This window comes from Lucilia sericata, unplaced genomic scaffold (assembly GCF_015586225.1).
Source record: "Lucilia sericata isolate MDLA Ls3-8-SP2 unplaced genomic scaffold, ASM1558622v1 Contig001219F_arrow, whole genome shotgun sequence".
Classification (NCBI taxonomy): domain Eukaryota; kingdom Metazoa; phylum Arthropoda; class Insecta; order Diptera; family Calliphoridae; genus Lucilia; species Lucilia sericata.
The window spans coordinates 66,492-90,498 of record NW_023995179.1 but is presented as its reverse complement, the minus strand read 5'-3'; the positions used below and the strand labels follow the sequence as shown (position 1 = coordinate 90,498).

The following is a 24,007-nucleotide window of genomic DNA, read 5'->3' as shown; positions in this document are numbered from 1 at the left end:
TTTTTATATTTATTTGCCATGACAAAATATTTTATTATAAATATGCTATTTTTTTACATTGGCGGCTCTATTAATTATTCAACGCAACAATTTATTTTAGTAAAAACCAACTTTTGTCTACCTCTTTGTCTACCTTTAGTCTGTGAAAGATCTACTCAGAATTATTATTGCAGAAATCTATACCTATTGTCCGGGAATATTCCATAATATTAGGTCTGATATTTGAATTAAGAAAAAGGAGATAGGTATTTAAGGTTTGTTTGAGATAAAACTTGAGACATATTTCCTATTTCATATTTCCATTAAAATCTAGAGTGTATAACAAAATGTTTTGGAATGACACAATATTACTCGAATTCTGACTTAATGTCTTTCTGATGAGTTTGGATTTATTGCATTTTTCTTATCCATTGGAGAAAAATTCATTGTAAAGTTAAGACTTGAATCAACCAACAAAAAATATCATGCATTTCATTGGAAGTTTAAAAAACCTTAATATTCAGTTTAGTAAGGAAACTTTTCTAATTGAAAGTTTTAAGTTCATTTGTAAAGAAATTAATAAGAAATAGAATATATCAAACAGATTACCTTGCATACTTTTTCATGTTTTCAATTCTATTTACTCAATTTATATGTGTATTTCATAATTAAAAAACTTTATCTTTACATATCTCTAAATTGTAAACAACAAACCTCAAAAATACTACATTAATTTTCTAAACATCCGATATATACTTTCAAAATCTTAGCTAAAATATTTGTAGGCGTATTTTATAGTTAAAAATCTATTTGAACAAAACACAAACACTATACATATGTAAACAAAAATATATGTTTATCGGTATGTGTTTGTAATTGATTAGAATTATGGGTCATAATGCGTATTAGACGCTACTTTAGACTTTTTAAAAATTCAAAATATTATATTTTAATAAAAAGAATCTTATATATCGAAGAAGTCCAATCTGACGGCTTTAAAATAAAGGTTAAATCTCTGTTTTGGCGTTGTTATAAATTTCTTAACTTCTGTGTTTAGATTCGGAAAAGTATACTTTGGGTCTTCTGGATTTTGGATTGTTATATAAATTCGGTTTCCACCATTGAATTACTACTATTATTTGTTTGTTTGCTTTTTGATTTGCTTTTTTTTTAATTACTCAAATGAGTCAGTCAGTCTCAAAGTCGGTGTGTTTTTATTTCAAATATATAGAGATATAATATAGTAAGAGAATATAATTTGGTTTGCATGTTATCTTCATGGCGTGGTAAACATCTAGATGTAGGCTTTTAAATGTCTTTTAATATTCTCTATACAACATCTAGTATTTTTTTGTATTCTAACTACTGGAAACATTAAAGTAATTATCTTTTGCTTTATACATAAATATAAACATACATGTGTATTGTATATTTATTTTCTATTTATTTTATGAACATTATATGTTACATATTTCTAAATGTTTTTCTTTGTTTTCTCATTACAGGTTTAATATTTTTCTTCAAGTATTTATTACGGAAAAATTATAAACATTTTATATTGTGTTTTGTGTTTTTTTTCCAACATTTATTATTATTTAAACGCAGCTAAATTTATAATTTACATATAAAATTTGAATTGTAAATTGTGGAAATTTAAGAAGATACTAACGCAACTGAATATTAAATAAAGCAGGAAACCTCATAATAGAAAAAAAAAAAATAAATAAAAAAACATTGAACTTTTTTATTTTACTGGGACATGTCATGTCAGCAAGCATCAAGATTTATAACAAACAGCAGCAACATCAACCACAACAACACCCACAGCAACAGAAACAACCATAACAACAGCAATTGTAAAAATTTAAATAACCTCAGCAACAACAGCAGTAACAACATTATTAAAGGAAATCGTAACACACGAGGAGTAATAGTACAACAAGAAGATCCGTATGTGTTCACAGAATCAGTGCCAACAACACCACCCATATTATTTAATACACAGGTAAATAGGACAGTTACAAATTTAGTATTTAATTAAAGTTTTTGAAAATATGTATTTAGCTAAACTTTCCAGGCGAATGAAATTTCCAATTAGAGGACTTGCCGTTTAATTTAAACGACTTTAAAATAAAATTATATGTTTTTTCTACTGTTTCTATCTTTAAAAAATTAACATTTCTATGATAATATCATATTATGAAGCAGTAGTGCCTAGTCACTAATTCCAATGTAAAGAACTGTCTGGTACTCTCGGTATTAAGCATTGAACAAAAAATAATAATACTATCGAAAATCGCTAGTAACGAAAATGTTCAAATCCTACATTGGCTAAAGTGAAGTGTATTTCAATTCAAAATCATTAATCAACTTTTAATTTATATTTACTACAGAAAACGCGTACCAGATTAAATGATCTGACATCTGCAACAACTTTAAGTATTGGAAAATTGCAACAACAGCAACAAAAATTACCTTTAACTGAAACAAATGGAAAGATAACAACAAATTCATTAAAGACGCAGGCGTCTTTTCTATCATCATCAACATCAACCGCATCATTAATAACAACAACAAATACTTGCACAGCACCCACATCTAAAACTAATGTAATACAATCTCTAACAATAACTGCAACAAATAATAACAACAACAGCAGCAGTAATAGTAAAAAACTAACAAATGTTTGTATTGTAAGACCACAATTACAACAACAGCAGCCAAATTATCACCATCATCAGCAACAACAACATCAAAACTATGCTAATGCAACATCATTACCATCATCTGTGTATGAAGGAGATTTAAAATCTATATCACCACCACCGTTGTATACTCCGCCAACACCATCATTATGGCAAACACCATTACTCTTGGAATCCCCGGCTCCACAAGTGACCAATGTAGTGGTGTCACCAAAACCCACAATAACAACGACGACAACAACATCTCAAACTACACCCATTATGGGTTGTGTAACGCCAACGGTGCAAACTGTTGGCAGCACTACCACCATAATGAATCCCTCACTGACTACAACTGCCATGGCTAAGGTAGCTCCAATAATTGTACATACTTCGTTTGCACAGTCGCATACTCCACCACCACCACCATCTCCTGCTCAATCGCCTAATCAACAACAGTGTCTGCCTCCATCGAAATTTCATAATCATACATTGGCTCAGCATTTACACAAGGTGGAATGTTTAAAAAAATCGAAAAAATCAACGGATGCTGAAGTGATAATTTGCAATGACAATGTCAAAGCAATTACTGAAGCAGCTTCTTCCCCATTTAATACCCCCACAAAGGCAGCTTCTTTAAAAACATTGGACATGGCGGGTGGTGGTGTAGCAGTTAAACATTCCGAAACAGAAGATTTAAATGAAATACCGGTAAATGTCATATTTCGTATGGCTATGGTACCGCAACAGAATGAGAAATCTTCGAATAATATACAATTTGTGAAACCACAAACTGATATAGATCTACTACAGCCATCTCAAACACCCCCACCACCACCACCACCCTCATCACCACTATCCACACAACTCAAAACAAATGTGAATAAGAAATTGTCAATACCCGCCTCGAAAACAATTGCAACAAATCAAGTTATAAAACAGCAACAACAACAACAACAACAGATCAATACGTCTTCCATACAAAACAATGAAACAACTACAGCTTTAAATTCTCAACAACAACAAACGCCAAACAACAAAGCTGCTACAACAGCAGCAGCAAATGATGATTCTAAAATCACAACAAATTCAGAAAGTTTAACAAAAATCATCAATGGCGACACAACTCCAACAACAAATTTAAAAACAAAAACTTCAACGCACATTACAAATAAAACCCGCAAAACGAATAATACATTAAACACAACAGCAACAATAAATCTCAATTATGATTTACCCTACAATTTGCAAATGGGTTGTAGCACAACTAAAGGTGCCGTGGCCATTGTTAAAATGTCCCAACATCATGTTGATTTGGATACAACACACTTAGCAACCGCCACTGGCTTACCCTATTGTCTGCAACAGTATTGGCTTAATTCATATGATTTGCGTAAATCTTCTGATTTGTTGTCAATGGACGACAAGTCGTTAAATCGTTCGTTAGCCCGTGAGGAGCGTATTGCATTGTATAAACGTCAGTTGCGTCGACAAGCTATGCAACTCATCTCTACAAGATCTCTGCAAAAATTACCAATACAGATAGCAAGACGTCGCCTAATGTGTGTCGATCGTTTGCTGAGAAAATATCAACATAGTGAACAAAATAAAAAAGAGTAAGTAGAGTAGTAATTGAAGGGGGGGAGACAATGTTTCATTTCCATATTTCTTATAAGGAACTTGAGGGGCTTTTAATAGTTTGAATAAGATTTAAAGAAGAAAACATTTTAATGTCTCATTTCAATATTTCATAGGAACAGTAGCAAAAAGTTAAAAATTATTAAAGTTTTGTTAGAAGTTTGCTTAGCTTTTAATAATATGAATAAGATTTCACTTAAATAATGTACAATTTTAATGTTACTTTCAAATTGCTCGAGGTTCTCATTATTTTGTTCATTACATCCTTAAAAACATACATTATTTTAACACCATTTTTTCATTTCAGACTACCCGCCAATGTTAAACGCTGTTGCGTAAATGGTTGTGATGCCTATACCCTGGAAATGGCCTCACACTGCCAACAACATATCGTTTATAATTCAGCCCAACATGTATTCTTGCCGTGTACCGCCAAATTTGCCGATAATACACAATGTAGAGTACCAGTATTTGATATAACTCATGATTTGCCCTTGTGCATGGAACATGCACGCAAACGTGATGCTTACAATCGTCTTTTATATGAACAAAGACCACGTAAAATCTCTACAAATCCCCATATTATGAATGAATCAAAACTGTCAGCCAACATTAGCAGCAACATCAATACAGTAATGGTCGGGGGAGCAAACGTAGCAGAAGCAGGGGGTGTTTTAGTAAAAGCCCAAACTCAATATCAACAAAAACAGAAGCTGCAGAAACAACAACAGAAGCAGCAACAACATATATTACAACAATTACCAGCTAACAATAACAGCAACAATGGTAAACGACCAATATTAGTTAATCAAGCAGCACGTAAACGTAAAATGACTGTTGGTTTAACTGGCAATCCAGTGGGTAGACCACAAAAACGTGTTAAGAAATCTATTGAAAAATCAGCAGCTGTACCGGTAATACATCAACAAATGCCACGTTTAACAGCGACTAGTTTGAAACGTAAAAGTAGTACGACATCTTTAGAATCTATAGCCAGCAATTCACAACATTCAACAACATCAAGTACCTCGCAACAACAACCACAACAACAATATCAACGTCAGCAGTCACAGCAACTGCAACTGCAAAACTTATATGGCTTAACCTCATCTACAACAACAAATTCATCTTTACCACCACCAGCTTTAGCACCTCTTAGCGGTTTGGTGGGTCATGGTTTTCCTCAACATTTGTTTAGTTTTGGTCATGATAACTATCATCATCAAAATCACACTCAGCAACAGCATCAGCAACAACTTCATCCCATTCTTAATCTAAATGATAAACATTCCTTCTCCCTCACCACAAGCAACACGAACACCGCTACTCCTGCCACAACCGCCTCCACACCAACCGAACTAAAGGATTTCATTTCTCAGTTTTCCTTGGCTGCTCAAAAGCAGGCACAGGCCGACTCCTCAAACGATGTTAATTTGTTGAACACCAACTCCAATTCAAATTTCACCTCTTCGGGTATGGGTTCGACAACTTCATTGCCAACGGCCGATGATTTTCTTACTCAGGATATGTTGAGTATATGTGAAAATAGTTCAGCCAGTTCGGCGGATACTGGTTTGGGTGGTTTAAGTGATCCCGAATTAATGTTGGGCGGTCCAGAAGGTAATTTAAGAAAATTTGTAACTTCAGTGATTATTTGATATTTTAACTGATTTGTATTTCGTTTAGATGATATTCCCTTGGGCGATACCCACTTGCTGGAGGAACATGATTTGGAGAATGTTTTAAATTCCCTGCCAGAAGATGCATTTAAAGAATTATTTACAACAGGTGAGTTTAACAAGAGATTTTATTTTGCAAGGAAATATATACAGTGGACGTCCACTAGTACGAATTATATAGTGTCAGGCCCTTTCGTAATACCGAAAAATTCGTATTATTGAACAACACATTTTGTATGTTTAAATTCAAATAATACACATAAAATATTGGATTTTATTTATTTTTGTTTTATTTTTCATGAAAAATTACATAACGGAACAAAATATAATAAATGTTTATTATTTTAAATAAATTTCTTGTACATAAACAGGCATAAAAGGAACATATTTACGTATATGAATTGTTAATTTTGAAAGTATCGTGAGTCCAATGGTTGAAATGAGATATATGTAGAAGGTATTAAATTTTAATGTTTTTAAAAAGATGTGTGCCAAAGACAATTTGAAATTTACATATGTGTTCTAAAATGTATTAAAATGTTCAGATTACATAAAACATTTATTAGAAACTTGAATGGAATATACCACAATTCTCTAATTTATAATTTTCTCTTAAAAATTAGAATAGTTATCCTTAAACCCATTGTTTGGAATGTGGAGTCACACTACTTTCAAAATTAACAGTTCATACATACATATGTATATAAATATCATTTTACTTATTAAAAAATCCATCATTTAACATCGATGTTTATTACATTGTAAAATGATTCTTACGGCTTTTTCAATAACAGCGCTTTTGAGGCTTCAATATTGTTCTCAGCAGAGTTATTGTCGGGAACTAATAAAATACTTTCCTCATTGGCGTTATCATCCAATTTAATTTCTTCTCTTGGGTCATCAAAATTCCAATAAAATAAATTAATAACACTAAATAATTGTTGATTTGTAAATATACATGCCGTAAATTGTGTGTATAGGATTTTTAAAAATACAAAACACTTGTATTAAATACAAAAAAACTTCAAAATTACTGAGCTTAAGGTGAATGATACCGAAATAATAAAATAAAAACATAATAAAAACTTCATTCATACGTAAATAAAACCAAAATTCCCATAAAAAATGCGTTATTCGTACTATCGAACAGAAAAATTGTGACTTTATTCGTACTATAGAGTAGACAATGCAACAATTTTGCCATTCGTATTATTGGATATTCGTAATAAAGAGTGTACGTACTATTGGACGTCCACTGTATTTCTGGGATTTTTTTTATTTAAAAACAAGTGATTAAATAATGAAAATTTTAATGTCTCAATTCCATTTTTCACAGGAATGAGTAAAATGACTTGTTTCATACAAAAATTATATGATTTTTTATGAATAAATAAAACTGAGAGTTTTTCATTTCCATTTTACAAGGAACAAAAACTAAAAGTTTTTGTGAAGAATTTGAGCCGCTTTAATATAATGAATAATATTTTTGTTAAATCGTAAACAATTTTAATGTTTCAATTCCATTTTTCATAGGAATAAAAAGTTAAATATGAAAAATATAATATTTTTGTATGGACTTTGCGTTGCTTTAAATTTGTAAATAATATTTTAGTTAAATTGTTAAACATATTAATGTTTCATTTCCATACATTATTGTTTCATTTCATATTATACATTTATAATTTTTTATTCGAATATGGAATAGCTTTTGGCAAAAAACATGAGATGTTTTAAAAATGAAAGATATTGAGACTGTTTCACTTCCATTTTTCATAGGAATAAAAGCAAAAAGTTAAGAATTGTAATAGTTTTGTAAGGAATTAGAGCTGTTTTTAATATAACGAATAATATTTCGGCTAAGTCGCTAAACACTTTAATGTTTCATTTCCATTTGTCATAGGAACAAAAGTAAAATATTACACATTTATGTTTTTTCTTTGAATATTAGTAGCTATTAATACAAGGTTTTACGGTTTCTAAAAATAAAAAAAATGTGACTGTTTCATTTCCATTTTACATAGGAACAAAAAAATTGTTGACGTTTTGCAAGGAAATTTAAAGACTTTTAATAAATGCACAATATTTTAGTTTAGTCCCTAAATATTTTATTGTTTCATTTCCATTTTTTATAGGAACAAAAGAAAGAATAACGAGTAGCCTTTAATGAAACGTTTTATAGTTTTTCTAAAAAAAGAAAATTCTGACTTTTTTTCTAAAACTTATTAAAAATTTTCAATAATTCTATATTTATTTTATCTCTAATTTCCAGTCCATCAAGATGAAAGTGATGAAATCGAACGAGCCATCGAACTTGCCGACAAACATTTGAAAACCTTACAACAAACTATTGGTTCGGAATTGGGTGATTTTCTCGATTTCAACGACGACATGTTAATGGACAATGGCGATCTTTGTAATGGATCAACAGCCAATAATATATTGGATACAACAGCTTTATTTATCGGAAGTGGAGGAGGTGGTGTAGCAGTAGGAGCCTCAATAGGCTCATTAGCCTCAAACTCAACGCAAGGTGGTGGAGGAGCCGTGATAGGAACAGCAGATATTAGAGGTTTAGTGCAAACGTAAATTAAAGTTAACATAAAAAAACAAAATGAACTAAAGTAGAAGTTTTGAAGAGAAGAAATTTTATTTTATAGTTTGCCTGGTGAGAAATTCTTATTTTTAAATTAAACTATTATTATAATTTAAAGAAACAACAACAAATTTTTAAGTTTAATTAATTAATTTTATTATTATTAAAAAAAAAAACCCATAACATACATATTTTCGAATTTTATTTAAAAATATGAACATAATTATATATTTATCTTTAAAATAACAAAATGTAATATTTTGAAATTGTATTTTTCTGTTGAAAACAAACGCTTATTTTTCTCTACATATTTCTTTTTAAATGTAATTATTGAAAATAATTTTTAAGATTTTAATGTGTGAAAAAAAATATAAAACAAAATTATATTAAAAATAAAAAAAAATGAAATTTTTAAGCTTAAATGTTGTAATTTAAAGAAAATCGTAAAAAATCAAGCTTTTACATTTAAACTTTAAAACAAAATATATATGAAATTTTTTATATTTTAAAAATATTTTACAAAACAAATAAAAAACGTTTTCAATTATTTTCTTTTAGTTTTTACAACAAAAATATAATAACAAACTCAATCGATTGCTCAATTTTAAAGATTAAATAAATTAGATACATTTTTTGGATTTTTTTTTTTTAAAAAAAGTTAAGTTAAAAAAATAAGTTTATTTTAAAAACTTTTTTATAACAAATTCCAAACTTAAGTTCGAATTTTTGAGCTTAACTGAAGTAAACTTCATATTATGAAAAAAACTAAATTAAAATTAAAAATATTTTACATTTTTTGAAAATTTCAAAACTCTTTGCTTAAAAATTTAACTCAATTTTTATAAATCTTCATGATTTAGAGCCTATGTTAATAGCTTTAAACATATTTCAAACTTTAGTTTGAATTTTCTCAAATATATTGAAAATTTTTTTTCTTAAATTCATGGACATTTTCAAAATTTTGTAGTTTAAAATTGGAAAATGTAAGTTTTTTTTTTATAGATTTTGATGGTTTATAGCTTACTTTACCTGCTTAAAAAGATTGGCATATAACTTTTAATTTTTAACAAGTTTTCAGAATTCTCTTGATTTTTAGAGCCTTAAACTTATTTGAACATAAATTCCAACTTTACTTTAGAATTTTCTTAGATACCTATAGAACTTCACTAGATTCTAACAACAGATTCTAGACCGCCTATTTAATCTTTAGAAAACAGTTGTTAAAAACATGGTCTGTTGTTGTTGTAACAGTCCGACTGCCAACTATAGATCTTTCATGAGAAAAAAAAACTCGTTTGTCATTGAATTGAGCATCTTTCGCCTAATATGACTTGTGTCGTTTCGAAGCGAATATCCATGGTACCATAGGAACCATTATGATCTGACACACTTTTCGATTGAAAACTTATTTGCTTCTTTCGTTTCCAATTAAATTTTAAAGTTAAACGTTTTTTAATTCTTAGAAAAACACCTTCAGTGATGTAAATCGATTGATTCATCTTTGAAAACGAGTTTTTGGCAAATTGCAACAAAAAAGTAATCTTAAGATCTAGAAACGATTATTATGTAATTTCAATTTCATTCAATGTAAGATTGGGTTACATGTATTTTGTTGACAGGAATCTTTTGGTGGGAAAAAGTTGATCAACACTTTCGCCAGACTCAGTTTACCTTTTATTTGTAATATTATGGTTTCTGGCTTGAAGGACCATCAAGAGAGAAATTCATGTTATTACGTTGTACCCCAAAGTTGGGCTATACAGCAGGGTTGAGATTTCGTCAAAGAAATCTTGAAAAGGAGGAACAATTAAGTAAAATTTACATCAAGTTCGATATTTCCTACACCTTCTTGGCAAGGGTGATCGAACACCCCTATTTTTGCATTTCAATAGCGTTTTCACATTCAGTTAAGCAAGTACCGAAAGAAGGCATTACAAAAAGAAACGTAATCAGATGGGGCGTTACTACATTAACAACATAAATACATGAATACAGAATAAAATATTTCGCAAACGGTGAAAATTTCCTTACGAATCGAAATACGGATTAGCGGTATACGTTTGTTCTTCTGTTTGTAATCACCCCATATTCTGCATTTCGATTACGTTTTCGCATTCAGTTACGCAATAATCTAAAAAAGGTATTCCAACAAAAAAAAAACCGGAATTGTAAGAAGAAACAATTTCATTTCGTTTTAATAATTTACGATTCGTGTGTATTCTGCATGACGAAGCGTCGAAGCGAAATGCAGAATATCAAAGTTGACAAACCAAGAAAATTTCGATTCAAATTGAAATGCAGAATAGCTATTATTAAATTTGGAAACCCCATACAGTATATACATGTCTATTTTGGATCCTTATAGTTATTAAATTCCATTTAGTTGTGTCCGCATGTTTTTTGAAATGGAGTTTGTAAAGACTCTAGAAATTCGGAATACAAATCTTTAATTATTTTATCAGATATGCTTTCTTGAAATTTACTAAGAAAAAGCAGCAAAATTGATCTATAATTTTTCATAATTTTGAATATATTTCTATAAATATAGATAACGCCTATGTATGTCTGGATATATTAAAAAAAAAAGATATTTGAAAGACCTTTTATTTGATATACATTTTGTCTAGAAAATTTCGAGATATATCCGAAAATATGGTAAAAAATATGTTTTGGAGATCTTTTCATATCTGAACCATTTCTCCACAGAATTTGATTTTTTCTTCAAATCGTTACTCGTTTGCAAAATTTTTCCACGTGAATTTTGTTACGAATTGTAAATGAACACTTCACGAACAATTCTTGATAGCTAATGAAGAAAATGTTCGCCACGCCTCGCGTGAGAGGTGAAATATTGAAAAATTTGAAATCTGTTAAAGGATTACGCGGTAACTCAATTCAAACATATTCTAATTTGTAATATAAATACGTTTTGCTTTCGAAAGAAAATACGGAATGTTAAAATCTCCAAAAAGAAACAATTCATATCTTTTATTAAAACTTAATTTTATAATAAAAATATATATATTTCAGTTTTATTACATTATAAACTCTTGATCAATTATTTAATATTTATATATAATAATTACTTTACAAGGGATTTTATATGTTTATAAATATTATTATTATTATTTAGAAAACCAATTTATGTATTAATTAGCTTTGATCTAATTGAAATTAATTAGAAATTTAAGGTAAATATAAATTAAATACATTTACAATTAAAAATTAATTTTTAATTTGTATAAAAAAAAAGGTTTTAGCGGAATAATGTTATAGTTTTGTTTTAATTTTATTAAACTATATTTTCTAAGAATTTCATAATTATTTGATAAATGTCTACAATTTATTTTTTATATTTTTAAAATAATTAAATAATTTTAATAAATAAAATATATTTTAATTTTAAAAATAAATTTTAAAATGTTTTTAATTAAAAAAAAAAATAATATTGATTATGTAAAAAAATGGAGACTTTTAGTAAATGGAAATAAAAATAATTTTAATTAAAATACAATTAACAATTTGTTTATGAAAAAGCTTATTTAAACAATTTATACTTAAATCTAATTTAGTTTTATTTTAAATATGTAATTTGTTTTAAACAATAAAAGAACTCTGTAAATTTTGTATTTTTAAGTGATGAATTTTTCTTTTTCGTGAGAAAATTATTTTTATTATTAATTTGGTTTTAAATTAATATTAAATAAATATAAGTTTGTATTTTTTTTAAGAAAACCTTAAAGAATTAACAGAAATTTATTGTTTTTATTTGAGTTTTTCCTACACCCTTTTTAATTTAGCTTTAAAATATTAAATGCATGTTTAAAGATAAATTTATTATTAATAACAATTAAAACAAACAGAAATTATCCTTAAGTTTATGACTCTTATAATGAGAATAAACTCCTTTAAAACCAAAATAAATATGCATTTTTGTAGTTTAAACTTTAGAAAAAAAAACTATAAAATAGGTTATAGGTTAACTTTTAAGTGTCGGGGGAAATTGATTGATAATGCAGTCCAACAAATCCAGAGACGAATAGATTGAACTGTCCTGAAAACGAATCTGATCTCACAATTTCTTTATAATATCAGGTTTTCAAGATTAGAAAAGGCTATAATGGAGGTTATAGGTTAAGTCTACAATATTATTATAAACTAGTTTATTATCTAATATCTTGTTCAGTCTATGGAGTAGTCAGTTGTCTAGTCTTTTGTCTAGCCATTGTCTAGACTATGGACAAGTCTTTTGTCTAGTCTATAGACTAGTCTCTTGTTTAGTCTATGGACTAGTCTATTGTCTAGTCTATGGACTTGTCCGCTATCTAGTTTCATGTCGAGTCAATTGTCTAGTCTGTGGACTAGTCAGTTGTCTCGTCTATGGACTAGTCAGTTGTCTAGTCAATGGGCTAGTCAGTTGTCTAGTCTATGGACTGGTCAGTTGTCTAGTTGTCTTGACTAGTCTCTTGTCCAGTCTATGGACTTGTCTGTTATCTAGTCTCTCGTCGAGTCAATTGTCTAGTCTATTTCGTCAGTTGCCTTGTCATTTGTCTAGTCTATGGAATAAGTCTTTCTATAGTCTTTTGTCTAGTCAGCTGTCTATGGATTAGTCAGTTTTCTAGTCTATAGACCAGTCTATTGTCTAGTCTATAGAATATCAGTATATAGACTAGACTGGTCTATTGTCTAGTCTACAGAATAGTCAGCTGTCTAGTCTATGGACGAGTTTGTTATTTAATATATAGACTAGTCAGTTGTCTATGGATTAGTCAGTATTCTAATCTATAGACCAATCTATTGTCTTGTCTATATACTAATCAAATGTCTAGCCTATAGAATATCTGTATATAGACTAGACTGGTCTATTGCCTAGTATATAGAATAGTCAGCCGTATAGTCTATGGACTGACTAGTTTGTTATTTAATATATAGACAACTTAGTCTATATTCTAGTGCATAGGTTAGTATGTTGTCTAGTATATGGACCAGTCTATTGACTAATCCATGGAAGTTGAATTGAAATGATTTTCATGCATATTGAGATAAATTTTCAAAACAATTGGAATCAAAAAAGTACAATTTTTAATGTTTTTCAATTTACCATCACTGATTCAAACTCCTCATTAATATAAAAGAAAACTTTATCTATTTACATTCTCCTTCCCTTCTCTTTATAATTCATAACAAAATATGAAAACTTTCTTTAGTTCTATTTCAGCAGTTGATTATTACGGTTGAAAATTCCACACAGTTCTGGAAATGTTGCCAAAAAGTACTGTTGAGTTGAATTTAATACTTAAAAGATATAATAAAATTGTTAAATGTATAAAATATTAAAGCAATGTTATAAACTAATAAAATTTTATTAACAAAAAAACATCACAATTCCAGAAGAAAATAATTAACGGCACTTTCTTTCTATTTATGTTAATGTAAAAAAGAGTGAGTGTGTGTCTCCGCTTAATTTTTGTTAGTGGTGCCCTCTCTAGTTAAAGAAAATAACAAACAAAAATAACGGATGTAGTAATGTTGTTGTTGTTGGCTCTAGTTAACGGATGAAAATAGTGTTGTTATTGTTTATGCAGACTTTTTTTCATTGTTGTGTAACTTTGAGAGGAGTGAGTCAAGAAGAAAAATACATAACAAATAAAGCGGGAAATATGACAGTAGTGAAAAAAATAAGCAGTGAAATTGTGTCCAAGTTTTCAACTAAATTAAGCAAATAATTTATTTAAATAATAAGCTTCTCTTGAATGTAATTTATTGCAAAAAAAATTGATAAAGTATAACATAAAAAGAGAGTTAATTAAAAATAAATAAAAAGTATGCAAAAGAATTGAAAGAAAATGTGTAAATTTATATATCTCTATGGCCTGTTTTGTAAAAAAAGTGTTAAAAGTGAAGTGTTTATTAAAAATAAATAATAATTTGTAACATATTTTGGATATTTAATAAGGTAAGTCTTTTATTTACTCAGTTTTTAGGTTTACTTTGATTGTTGTTCCAACCTGTTGTACTTTTTGTGGTAACATAATTTGTGTTTTCCGGGGCTGAATCCCAATGCCGCATATCAGGCAGTTGTTGTTATTGTAACAGTTGTTCTGTGGCCAATAGTTCTTTTCTTTGGGAATACAATATTTTTATAATAATTTAACAAATAGTAGTCTGTAGTTTCCACTTTTATTTAATTTGGTTCATCGTTCGTTCCATTCTGATCTAAGTTTGAGCAAAACCTGTTCTTCTCACCTTCTTCCATAACAGAGGAACAGTTACTATTATAAACTTAGAAATGCATAAAATTGAAAGACTGATTTCAGTCGGAACAAAAGAACTTTCGTTTTAAGTGAAAATTCTTGTCGATTAGTAGGCAATGTTCCATATGTTTTTAATTTAAAATATGTCCATGCTCCGTCATTACTAACAAAAACGTAGCTACGTTCTTATGCTTTCGTTTTTTGTTGGAATTGTTGTGTAACTAGATGCTGAAAAGTAATCAAAATACATACTGTTTTCCCAGGACAACAGAGAAACAGTTAATTATAATGCAATTAAAAGACTATTGTTCTACAAAGTAATTCCATTTTATTTAAACTATTACTACTATTGTTAAACAAGAACTTGTTAAATTCAAGTGCTTTTTACATAACCATAGTAAATGTATAAAATATTGCATAAATTATCCATACAACAAATTAAATGTGAATTTCATGTATATTTACAAAAAGCGATTATTTATTGTAATACAAAAAGAAAAAACTTTGTTTCCATACTTTGGTTTACTATATAAACTAATAAAACTTAAACAGAAAATACTACCAATTAACTAAAAAATGTATTAAACGAAACAAGAAAAAACTACGTCAAAGCCTCGGTTTTAGAAGATAAGGGAACAAAACCATTTATAGATGTTGTACTCGAACTAGTACTGTTGCTCGTTGACAAATTCGTATCTTTAGCATTATCATTTGATTTCATTAAAGTACCCAAGACAATGCCCAAAAATAAAATTAAACCGACTTGATTATTAGAAAAGAATTTTTGGGCGCAATCTGTAGGATTATTGATATTAAGGGAGTAAATCTGCAAAAGAAAATTTGTTATGAATTAAAACAATTCTAAAATAGTTTACGCTTGTCTTACCTGTTGTATTAGATGACCCGCCACCAGACCTACAGAAGCATAATAGGGTATTGTTTGATCACAGGCTAAACCAGCAGCTGTTAGCCCTGTTAGCATGGCGGCTGTAAAACCTGATAGCCAAAGTTTGGTATTATCTCCAAATCTTAAAGCGGTAGATTTAACACCGATTTGTAAATCATCTTTTTTGTCTTGATGAGCATATATGGTATCATATACTATAGTCCAACAAATACCCGACAGGTACAAAGGTAAACAGGCTGACCAATTAACCACACCCTGTGTGGCACACCAACCCAATAAAGCACCCCAATTAAAAGCCATACCTAATACCAATTGTGGCCAATAGGTAACTCGTTTCATTAGAGGATAGGTTACCACCAGACCTAAGGAACTTGCTCCCAGCAGTATAGACTCCCAGTTCAATTGCACCAATACCAAGAGACCCAAACTCAATTGGGCCGATAGGAAAACTATGGCATCCATTTGTGTGATTTCACCACAAGCTAAGGGACGATTACGGGTGCGTTCTACTTGTTTGTCTATATCACGATCCCAGAGATCATTAATAGTACAACCAGCTCCTCTCATTATTAAAGCCCCAGTGGCAAACAAGCCTAGCATATGCAAATCGGGCCAACAACCGGCAGAGGCACTTAAGGCAATACTCCAGGCACAAGGCCAAAATAGTAAATAGGTGCCAATAGGACGATCCATCCGCATGAGTCGTATATAGGGCGAAATAGCCTGTTTGACTTGTGTGGAAAGAGCTTTCTCATCTTTTCCCACTTCCTCTGTTGACTTTTGTTGTTGGTTTAATAAACTTATAGATTTGTGCAGACATCTGGTATTTCCCACAAGATCTACAACAGTAGGCTGTTTTAAATATTTGTAAGGAACTAAAGCCGTTGAACTTTTCGCATTGGAATATTTTGTTTTTACCGCTAAGCCACTAGTTGTGGCAGATAATCTTGTGTTAAATAAACGACTGCGTAAAATTAGCATGTCTTTCAGCAATAAAAGTGGGTGGGTGGGAAGAGGTGTTTACGTTATCAAGAAATTCTAAAAACAAAACAAGTTTTTCAAAGTACAAATTCTCAGTCATATCATAGTACTTACTCACCAATTATATATAATATTAATTATGGCAAGATGTTTTAATAATCTTTTACTAATTTCTATTACTTGGCTTTATTTTCTGCAAAGTTTTGCATTAAAAAAACCTCGTTGTATTTTTCTTATTTTCTATATTCTCTTTATAATCAATTTTAGTTTCGTAACCTTGATCTCCTCTAGCATACGGAAAGCATTAGAGGTCAGAGAGTTCAAGATATTCAATGCGTTATTCTTTTATTTAAGACTTTACATTGCTTTCAATACTTTGGTTAATGTTTCATTCTATATTTTTAATTTATTTATTTCAAATTTTAATTTTTTCACTGTTTGTTTTTTATTTTTCTCCTCTACTCTAATTCACAAACAGTGAACATTGTGTTCTTGTTGTTCTTCTTCTTTATTGTCAAAAATCTAATTGGGAGAATAATAAATAACAGAGTTGTGGACAGAGCATGTGTTTTAGGTAGCTAGAGAACAGGGAGTTTCATATATTTATAATTAATAAGTAGTAGAGTAGGAGTAAGTGGGTATAAGAAGAGTGTGGTGACGCGAGTAACAGGAAGAGGAAGGAAAATGTGCGACAAAAAGGTGGAAGGAAGATAGATAGCTAGAAGATAGATAGATAGCTAGATAGGATAGATAGATAGATAGATAGATAGATAGATAAGATAGATAGATAGATATGATAGATAGATAGATAGATAGCTTATAGATAGATAGATAGATAGATAGATAGATAGATAGATAGATAGATAGATAGATAGATAGATAGATAGATAGATAGATAGATAGATAGATAGATAGATAGATAGATAGATAGATAGATAGATAGATAGATAGATAGATAGATAGATAGATAGATAGATAGATAGATAGATAGATAGATAGATAGATAGATAGATAGATAGATAGATAGATAGATAGATAGATAGATAGATAGATAGATAGATAGATAGATAGATAGATAGATAGATAGATAGATAGATAGATAGATAGATAGATAGATAGATAGATAGATAGATAGATAGATAGATAGATAGATAGATAGATAGATAGATAGATAGATAGATAGATAGATAGATAGATAGATAGATAGATAGATAGATAGATAGATAGATAGAATAGATAGATAGATAGATAGATAGATAGATAGATAGATAGATATTAGATAGATAGTAGAAGATAGATAGAAGATAGATAGATAGATAAGATAGATAGATAGATAGATCGATAGATAGATAGATCTAAGATAAATAGATAGATAGATCGATAGATAGATAGATAGATAGATAGATAGATAGATAGATAGGTACGTTAGATAGATAGGATAGATAGTAGATAGTATATAATAAATAGATAGATAGATAGATTAGATAGATAGTAGATAGATAGAGAGATAGAAGATAGATAGTAGATTAAATAGATAGATAGATGATAGCATAGATAGATAGATAGATGATTAGATTAGATAGATAGATAGATAGATAGATAGATAGATAGATAGATAGATAGATAGATAGATAGATAGATAGATAGATAGATAGATAGATAGATAGATAGATAGATAGATAGATAGATAAGATAGATAGATAGATAGTATTCAACAAATCAAACACTGGTCCTAGAGCAACATTCCATCGCAGATGCGTCAGTCACCCTTTAAGCAATCAATCACCATTCCGTTTTTTTTTTATAAATGGAAACAAATTATTTAAAATAACTCTAATTTTAAAAGCACCTAAAAATGTGCAAACTCTTTTTTCATATTTGCAAAAAAAAAAAACCTTTTTCGATTATTAAGCCAATATTCCAACCAATCTTAAGTTTGCACCCGACACTACTATTCAAATTATTGGCTATCTGCACACGGCACCATTATTTCGAACTTAAAGCCACTTTAGATTTTTGCACACGTTAATCATATTTAAAGTTAAGAAATGGCGAAAAAAATGGCAAAATAAAATGATATCAAAGAAATATTCATTGTTATGTTCTGAAAACAAAAGTCGACGGTACTTACCTCAACAGTATCGAGGTGCTCTAAATGTACTAGACCAACAAACGATCTACAACGAGCTATGGGTATAGAAACAAATGCTCATGTATTATTAACTATATTGCTTGTTTACGACAACTAATAACATGTTTTATAGTTGTTGTTTTTATTTTCTGGCTGATATTAGTATTAGAGCCGGTAGGTTGTATTGTTGTCTAGGGAGATTTTAACAAAATCGAACAGTTACGTGTAAACAATAATTGTTTTAACACACTTTTTAGAATTGTTTATATTATTTAATATTTTTTATAGGTATTTGTACTTATCTACCTTTGGAAACGAAGTTCATAATAAACCTACAAAATTTCTTAATTGGCCAGGGCATGTGTAAGGTTTATTTATGGGTTTGTGCTGGTTAAACAATTGATTGATCGACGATAATGTTTGGAAAAATTTTCTTTCCATTTTTAGCTTTAGGCCATTTTTTATTATCACTTTAAAAAATTGGTTAAGTTTTTTGTTTATTAGATACTTAAGACGACCTTGAGGTAATTATTGGTGGAATAATACCTATTTTCTCTTTTAAAATCAATAATATAAAATTAATAATTTGTCTCATATGAGATTAACTTTGATTTAAAGCAAACTAGACAAAATTGAGATCAATTTAAAATTATGTTCTCACATTTGTATCTTTGATACTCTCTTCTACGACTAGATCAGCTGTTGCTCTTAATATTTTTATTTATTTATTATTCTCCCTAAATTGGGAAATTTGTTCTTTTTTTTTTGTTATTATAAATACATGTGTAATGAATGTATTTTGTAATGTTTAACTGTTATCAATTAGATTAAATTATTTCGATTTCTATAGATAACAATACAAAGTTGCATTTATTAATTAGTTAGTGTGTAACGAAACATAAGTTTTAATTAACATTTAATATTTATACATATTAGAGCATGTCTGAGAAATTATATTTTTTAAATATAAAATTTTAAAAACTTTACTTTTTGTCAAATTATTTTATCTTAAAGATGTTGTCATATTTTTATGCAATTTACTTTTATGGGTCAGTGGATTAATAGAGAACGATAAGCTAATAAACGATAATAAATAAGTTATGAGCAGACTTTGGTATACCCTACGGTATTTTCTAAATGATCTTCTATGATAAACTTCCAATTTTCCCATTTACTGTTCTGCAGATGACAGTAACCATCTTATACAATCAATAGTATTACCAAGATCTATTAGCAGTCTCTGAATTGGTTGGTTATAATAGAGTCGATTTTAATGCTCGCAATAGTCAGTGATGTATTTAAAAGCAAGACAGATTATGTTTCTTCATCCATATCTATGATGGGTGATGTAAATATTACGGAATTAGAAGCACTTGATGTTCTGGGCCGTGAATTTCCTTAAACTAAACACTGTATTCCGAAGAGATGAAGGAAGCATTCAAGTGTCACTGTATTCCAAAGAGACCAAGGAAGCATTCAAGTGTCTGGGTTTTACTATTTACACCACTTATGGCCGATGCTTCAATATCTTTTTTGGCGTTATTTGGCTGCGTACAGAAGACTTTGAAGAAATATTGTTCCTCTTGAGCACCGTTGAAATGTAAGAAGTATTTCACTGTTCTGTCGTTACTACAAATGAACGTGATCATCTGAAATTAGGGATCTTGTGTCCGATATTCGTAAATTAATACGCAATACTAGTCTTTGTTCAAAAACACACCCATTTGTTGTCGATTAGAAGATCGCTCAACACATCCGTATATAGTATAAACTTCCAATACAGGTATTTCATGTCACTTGCATGTTCACAAAAAACCAACCCCTTTTATTATCCCTCCTTATTTCACTAGTTCCATCAAAATGCAATGCATAGGTAGAGATTATCTTTTGAGTACTTGTCCAAAGATTCCGGAGCATCGTCGGAATATGGGAACTGTTTCAGTGTTCAATTGTTATTATAATGTGTTCCTCTGAAATTAGGGATCTTGTTTCCAGTACTCGTAGATATACATACATACATACTTCACACACACAACTCCTTCTTTCCTTCCTTACATAACGCATATTCCTTGTTCCAACACAATTCAATGTACATATAGGTAGATTTTTGTTTTCAGTCGTGGTAGATCTTCCCCTGATAATGCCCAAAAGTAGTTTTCTATCAAAGTACAATTTGCACTAATCAAAATTAGTGATTTAAACGACCAACTGCCTGTCGATTAAGAATAAAATCTATAGGTTCTTATAGACTTTTATAGTGCTGTTGCTCCCAGGATAAACTAGTCTATCGGGTTGGTGATTCTTTATTCGATTTTCGATAGAGAATGTAATCTATATCTTTACTATATAAATACGAATGAATTCTTTTTTATTTATTCTTCGTTTTGCCGAATATGTAAAACATAATTTGTAATTGTTTAGTGGAATAAATTAAATAAAATACATACTAGAAAAAAATGTTACAAAGGAATTGACTTATGTACTTTGATGAGGTACCAGCGACTGTAATTAATTACCTTAATTAGTAAGTGTCACAAAAGCTTTTGCGGAAAATTTTAATATTGCAATTATTCTACGTGTTCTACTTTATCATTCAATTCACACATTTTGTCAATATTTTCGCATTTAGATAATATTTTATAATTCTTATTCAAGAATTTTTTGGATCGGTATTTTAAGAAAATAAAATAATTATGTTCATAATGGAGAATATGGAGCAATGATACTCTTAATCAAGATCTTGTGACAATATCTGATTCCATATTCATAGAATCATAGAATCTATACACAAGATTGAATATTTTTCTATATACATTATAAAGAACATAAGGAAAATTGGTGCCTCCAGTAGGTTAGTTGGTGGTGTTCTTGTTTTATTAAGTAAAACTGTTCAGAAATATTGATTTTTAAACGTTTAGTCAGAAGTCTTCCCGTTTTATTTCCAGTATCTACCCAGTAAAATATTTTCAAATTTTGGTAGTGAGTATTGTAGGTAATATAGTTATTTCATACATTACTTGGTAATGAGTGGTTGTTATTTATAACAATTATTACTTTTTTTGAATAGGATTAGTAGCCAATTGTCTATAGCGTATGCCTAATAAGGAATTAGTTAGTGGTTCTAAGTCTAGTCGATATTAGAAGTTTTTTTAAGAAATATTTATTTTTACATTTGTGTAAAAAACATTCCAGATAGCATGATAAAGTAACTTTTTACTGGAGCATTGAGTAAGAGAATAGACATAGAAAACAACTGTAAAACCGGTTTTCAGTCCGCAAAAGTCGGGTAAGTACATTTGTAACCAGTTATTTTTTGGTTATAGTTATTCACCCACTTACATTTGGCTCCAATATTACTTGCCTACTTACCGGGTAAGTAAAGATTTTGCTGGTTAGTAACAGACATCTTAGATATTTCCTTCTTGAAAGTCAAAATACTCACGTTTTTGTAATTGAAAAAGGACCAGAAATCTCTGAAAATAAAATAGAAATATATATGTACGTTACTTCAGTATATTTCTTAAGAACAGCTTTTGCTGCATTAGAAGACCACTTCACTTTAGAAACAATTCAAATTGGATTCTCTTATGGTTGTGAGATTATAAGTCTTATTTTTTTTTTGCCCGATGATATGATGTTATTCTGTATTGGGATCTGTATAATAAATGTATGTTCAGGAAAGAGTATAAACAGTTTATTGCACTTTTTGAAATTTCGAAAACTATTTATACATAAACATCACAACAGTTCAAAATCACAACAATGATAATAACATTAATAATATTTATTATCTATCTCTTATGGCAGTGATTCATTCATATACATTTGGAGAAGAGAATAATAAAAACTACATGAACATATATAAACTTTGCAGTAATGTAAAAGAATGAAATAATGAGATAAATTTGAATATTCAATTTATTCGCATAACTAAATTACATAATACATACTGTCAATTATTCTTACAGCTTCAAAAGTCTAATTGGTGAAATTTCAATATCTTTAAACAATTTTTTCTAAAAAAAATTAACAAAATTGTGATGTGAATGTTTAACTTTCAGTTATAGGATTTATTTGGGAAATAACTGAAACCCTATATAGTTGGAAAAAGGCTACCTGAATCACTTTAGCCCTTAATGTTTTTTTTTTTTTGTTATACTCTGGTCCAAAAAACCCTCCGTGTGAGTTAATATTAAAAAAAAAACATTAAGAAAAACCTAATTAGCGGATTAAAAAATTCCAAAAAGAAAAAAATAAATTGAATATAAAATCAACAGTGTTTATTAGAATTCTATTCAAATTTGAATTAAGACCCTATTACAACTTGAAATTTTCTAAAATTTAGGCATCTTGACAGGGGAATTTTCTCAAAAAAATATATGATAAGGTTTAAGTACCCATCTACTTCCGAAGTTTTTATTAAAAAAAAAAACAAACTCTCACTTGCGGTGTGACTCTAGTCACAAGCTTTCTTGTTCTACCCGTGCCCTGCTTTTCAGCATATTTACCCTTTGAAGTACCTCTGAGCTCCGAATATTTCCACTGACCTTTTATGTATTCGTGGAAGTGACAATAACTTCCTTCAGGAAGTTATGTAGTTGTTGCAAAGATATTCAATATTGGGCCAAAAATTGCGTTTTTCAAACTTCAGGATGCGATATCTCAAATCTCAGATGTGATGGAGAAAATGTGAGACTAGATTCACGTTTTCTCATCCTTTAGAAAAAGTATAGATTGTCGGACTGTGTTATCTTCAAGCCTTGGGAATGAATACCACATTTAGCTCTATCTATTCCTTAGAATTATACTCTGATTCCAGGCTACCCTTACACACTAATATGTAAGTCACGGCATGATGACTGATAATTACAGCAAGACTGGGTCCTTCCGGCCCTTTACATTTAAAGACCTGGAAAGATGACACTGCTCAAGCCAGCCTCGCTTTGAAATTCACCTCTGCGGATTTTCATTTAGCCCTTCTGCAAAGAGGGCAAAGATAGCGCTTCTTAGAGTCCGAGAAAGAAAACTTACTGAGCTATTCAGAGGCTTCAATGTGAATTTGAATGAATTTTAATCAATCAGTTCTTCTAGGATTTCGATAGTATACCGGCCTATCAAGTGTAAGATCTTATAATGATCGTGAAAAGAACATTCAAGTGAC

General features: G+C 29.5%; 2 protein-coding genes across 5 annotated transcripts in view; one reads left to right on the top strand and one right to left on the bottom strand.

The window, feature by feature from the left end:
- LOC119610507 overlaps window positions 1-8,763 on the top strand; it is a 31,814-nt gene extending 23,051 nt beyond the window's left edge. For 2 of the 3 annotated variants that reach the window (XM_037965753.1, XM_037965754.1), the window contains exons 2-6: window positions 1,485-1,984; window positions 2,373-4,279; window positions 4,609-5,921; window positions 5,988-6,089; window positions 8,250-8,763. In XM_037965753.1, the coding sequence (XP_037821681.1) occupies window positions 1,739-1,984; window positions 2,373-4,279; window positions 4,609-5,921; window positions 5,988-6,089; window positions 8,250-8,566 (3,885 nt within the window). In that variant the 5' untranslated portion in view covers window positions 1,485-1,738 and the 3' untranslated portion in view covers window positions 8,567-8,763. The remainder of the gene's footprint in view (window positions 1-1,484; window positions 1,985-2,372; window positions 4,280-4,608; window positions 5,922-5,987; window positions 6,090-8,249) is intronic. The other variant, XM_037965755.1, reaches the window with a different exon arrangement.
- Window positions 8,764-15,126: 6,363 nt separating this feature from the next.
- On the bottom strand, window positions 15,127-17,230 carry LOC119610517 (4-hydroxybenzoate polyprenyltransferase, mitochondrial). Of its 2 annotated transcripts, none has more exons than XM_037965764.1 (3): window positions 16,830-17,230; window positions 15,714-16,772; window positions 15,127-15,653 (listed from the first exon to the last, which is right to left on the bottom strand). In XM_037965764.1, exons 2-3 carry the CDS (start codon window positions 16,713-16,715, stop codon window positions 15,429-15,431), a joined length of 1,227 nt encoding a protein of 408 aa, XP_037821692.1. In that variant the 5' UTR covers window positions 16,716-16,772; window positions 16,830-17,230; the 3' UTR covers window positions 15,127-15,428. The 2 variants fall into 2 exon arrangements, with proteins under 2 accessions (XP_037821692.1, XP_037821691.1); XM_037965763.1 differs by having other exon boundaries at window positions 15,128-15,653; window positions 16,834-17,230.
- Between the last annotated feature and the right edge of the window lie 6,777 nt (window positions 17,231-24,007).

Excerpts from the sequence above, each read along its gene's own strand:
- LOC119610517 (XM_037965764.1), bottom strand. The coding sequence starts at position 16,715 with ATGCTAATTTTACGCAGTCGTTTATTTAACACAAGATTATCTGCCACA. Across the intron at positions 15,654-15,713 it reads CGGGTCATCTAATACAACAG|ATTTACTCCCTTAATATCAA; the intron begins GTAAGACAAGCG and ends TTTCTTTTGCAG.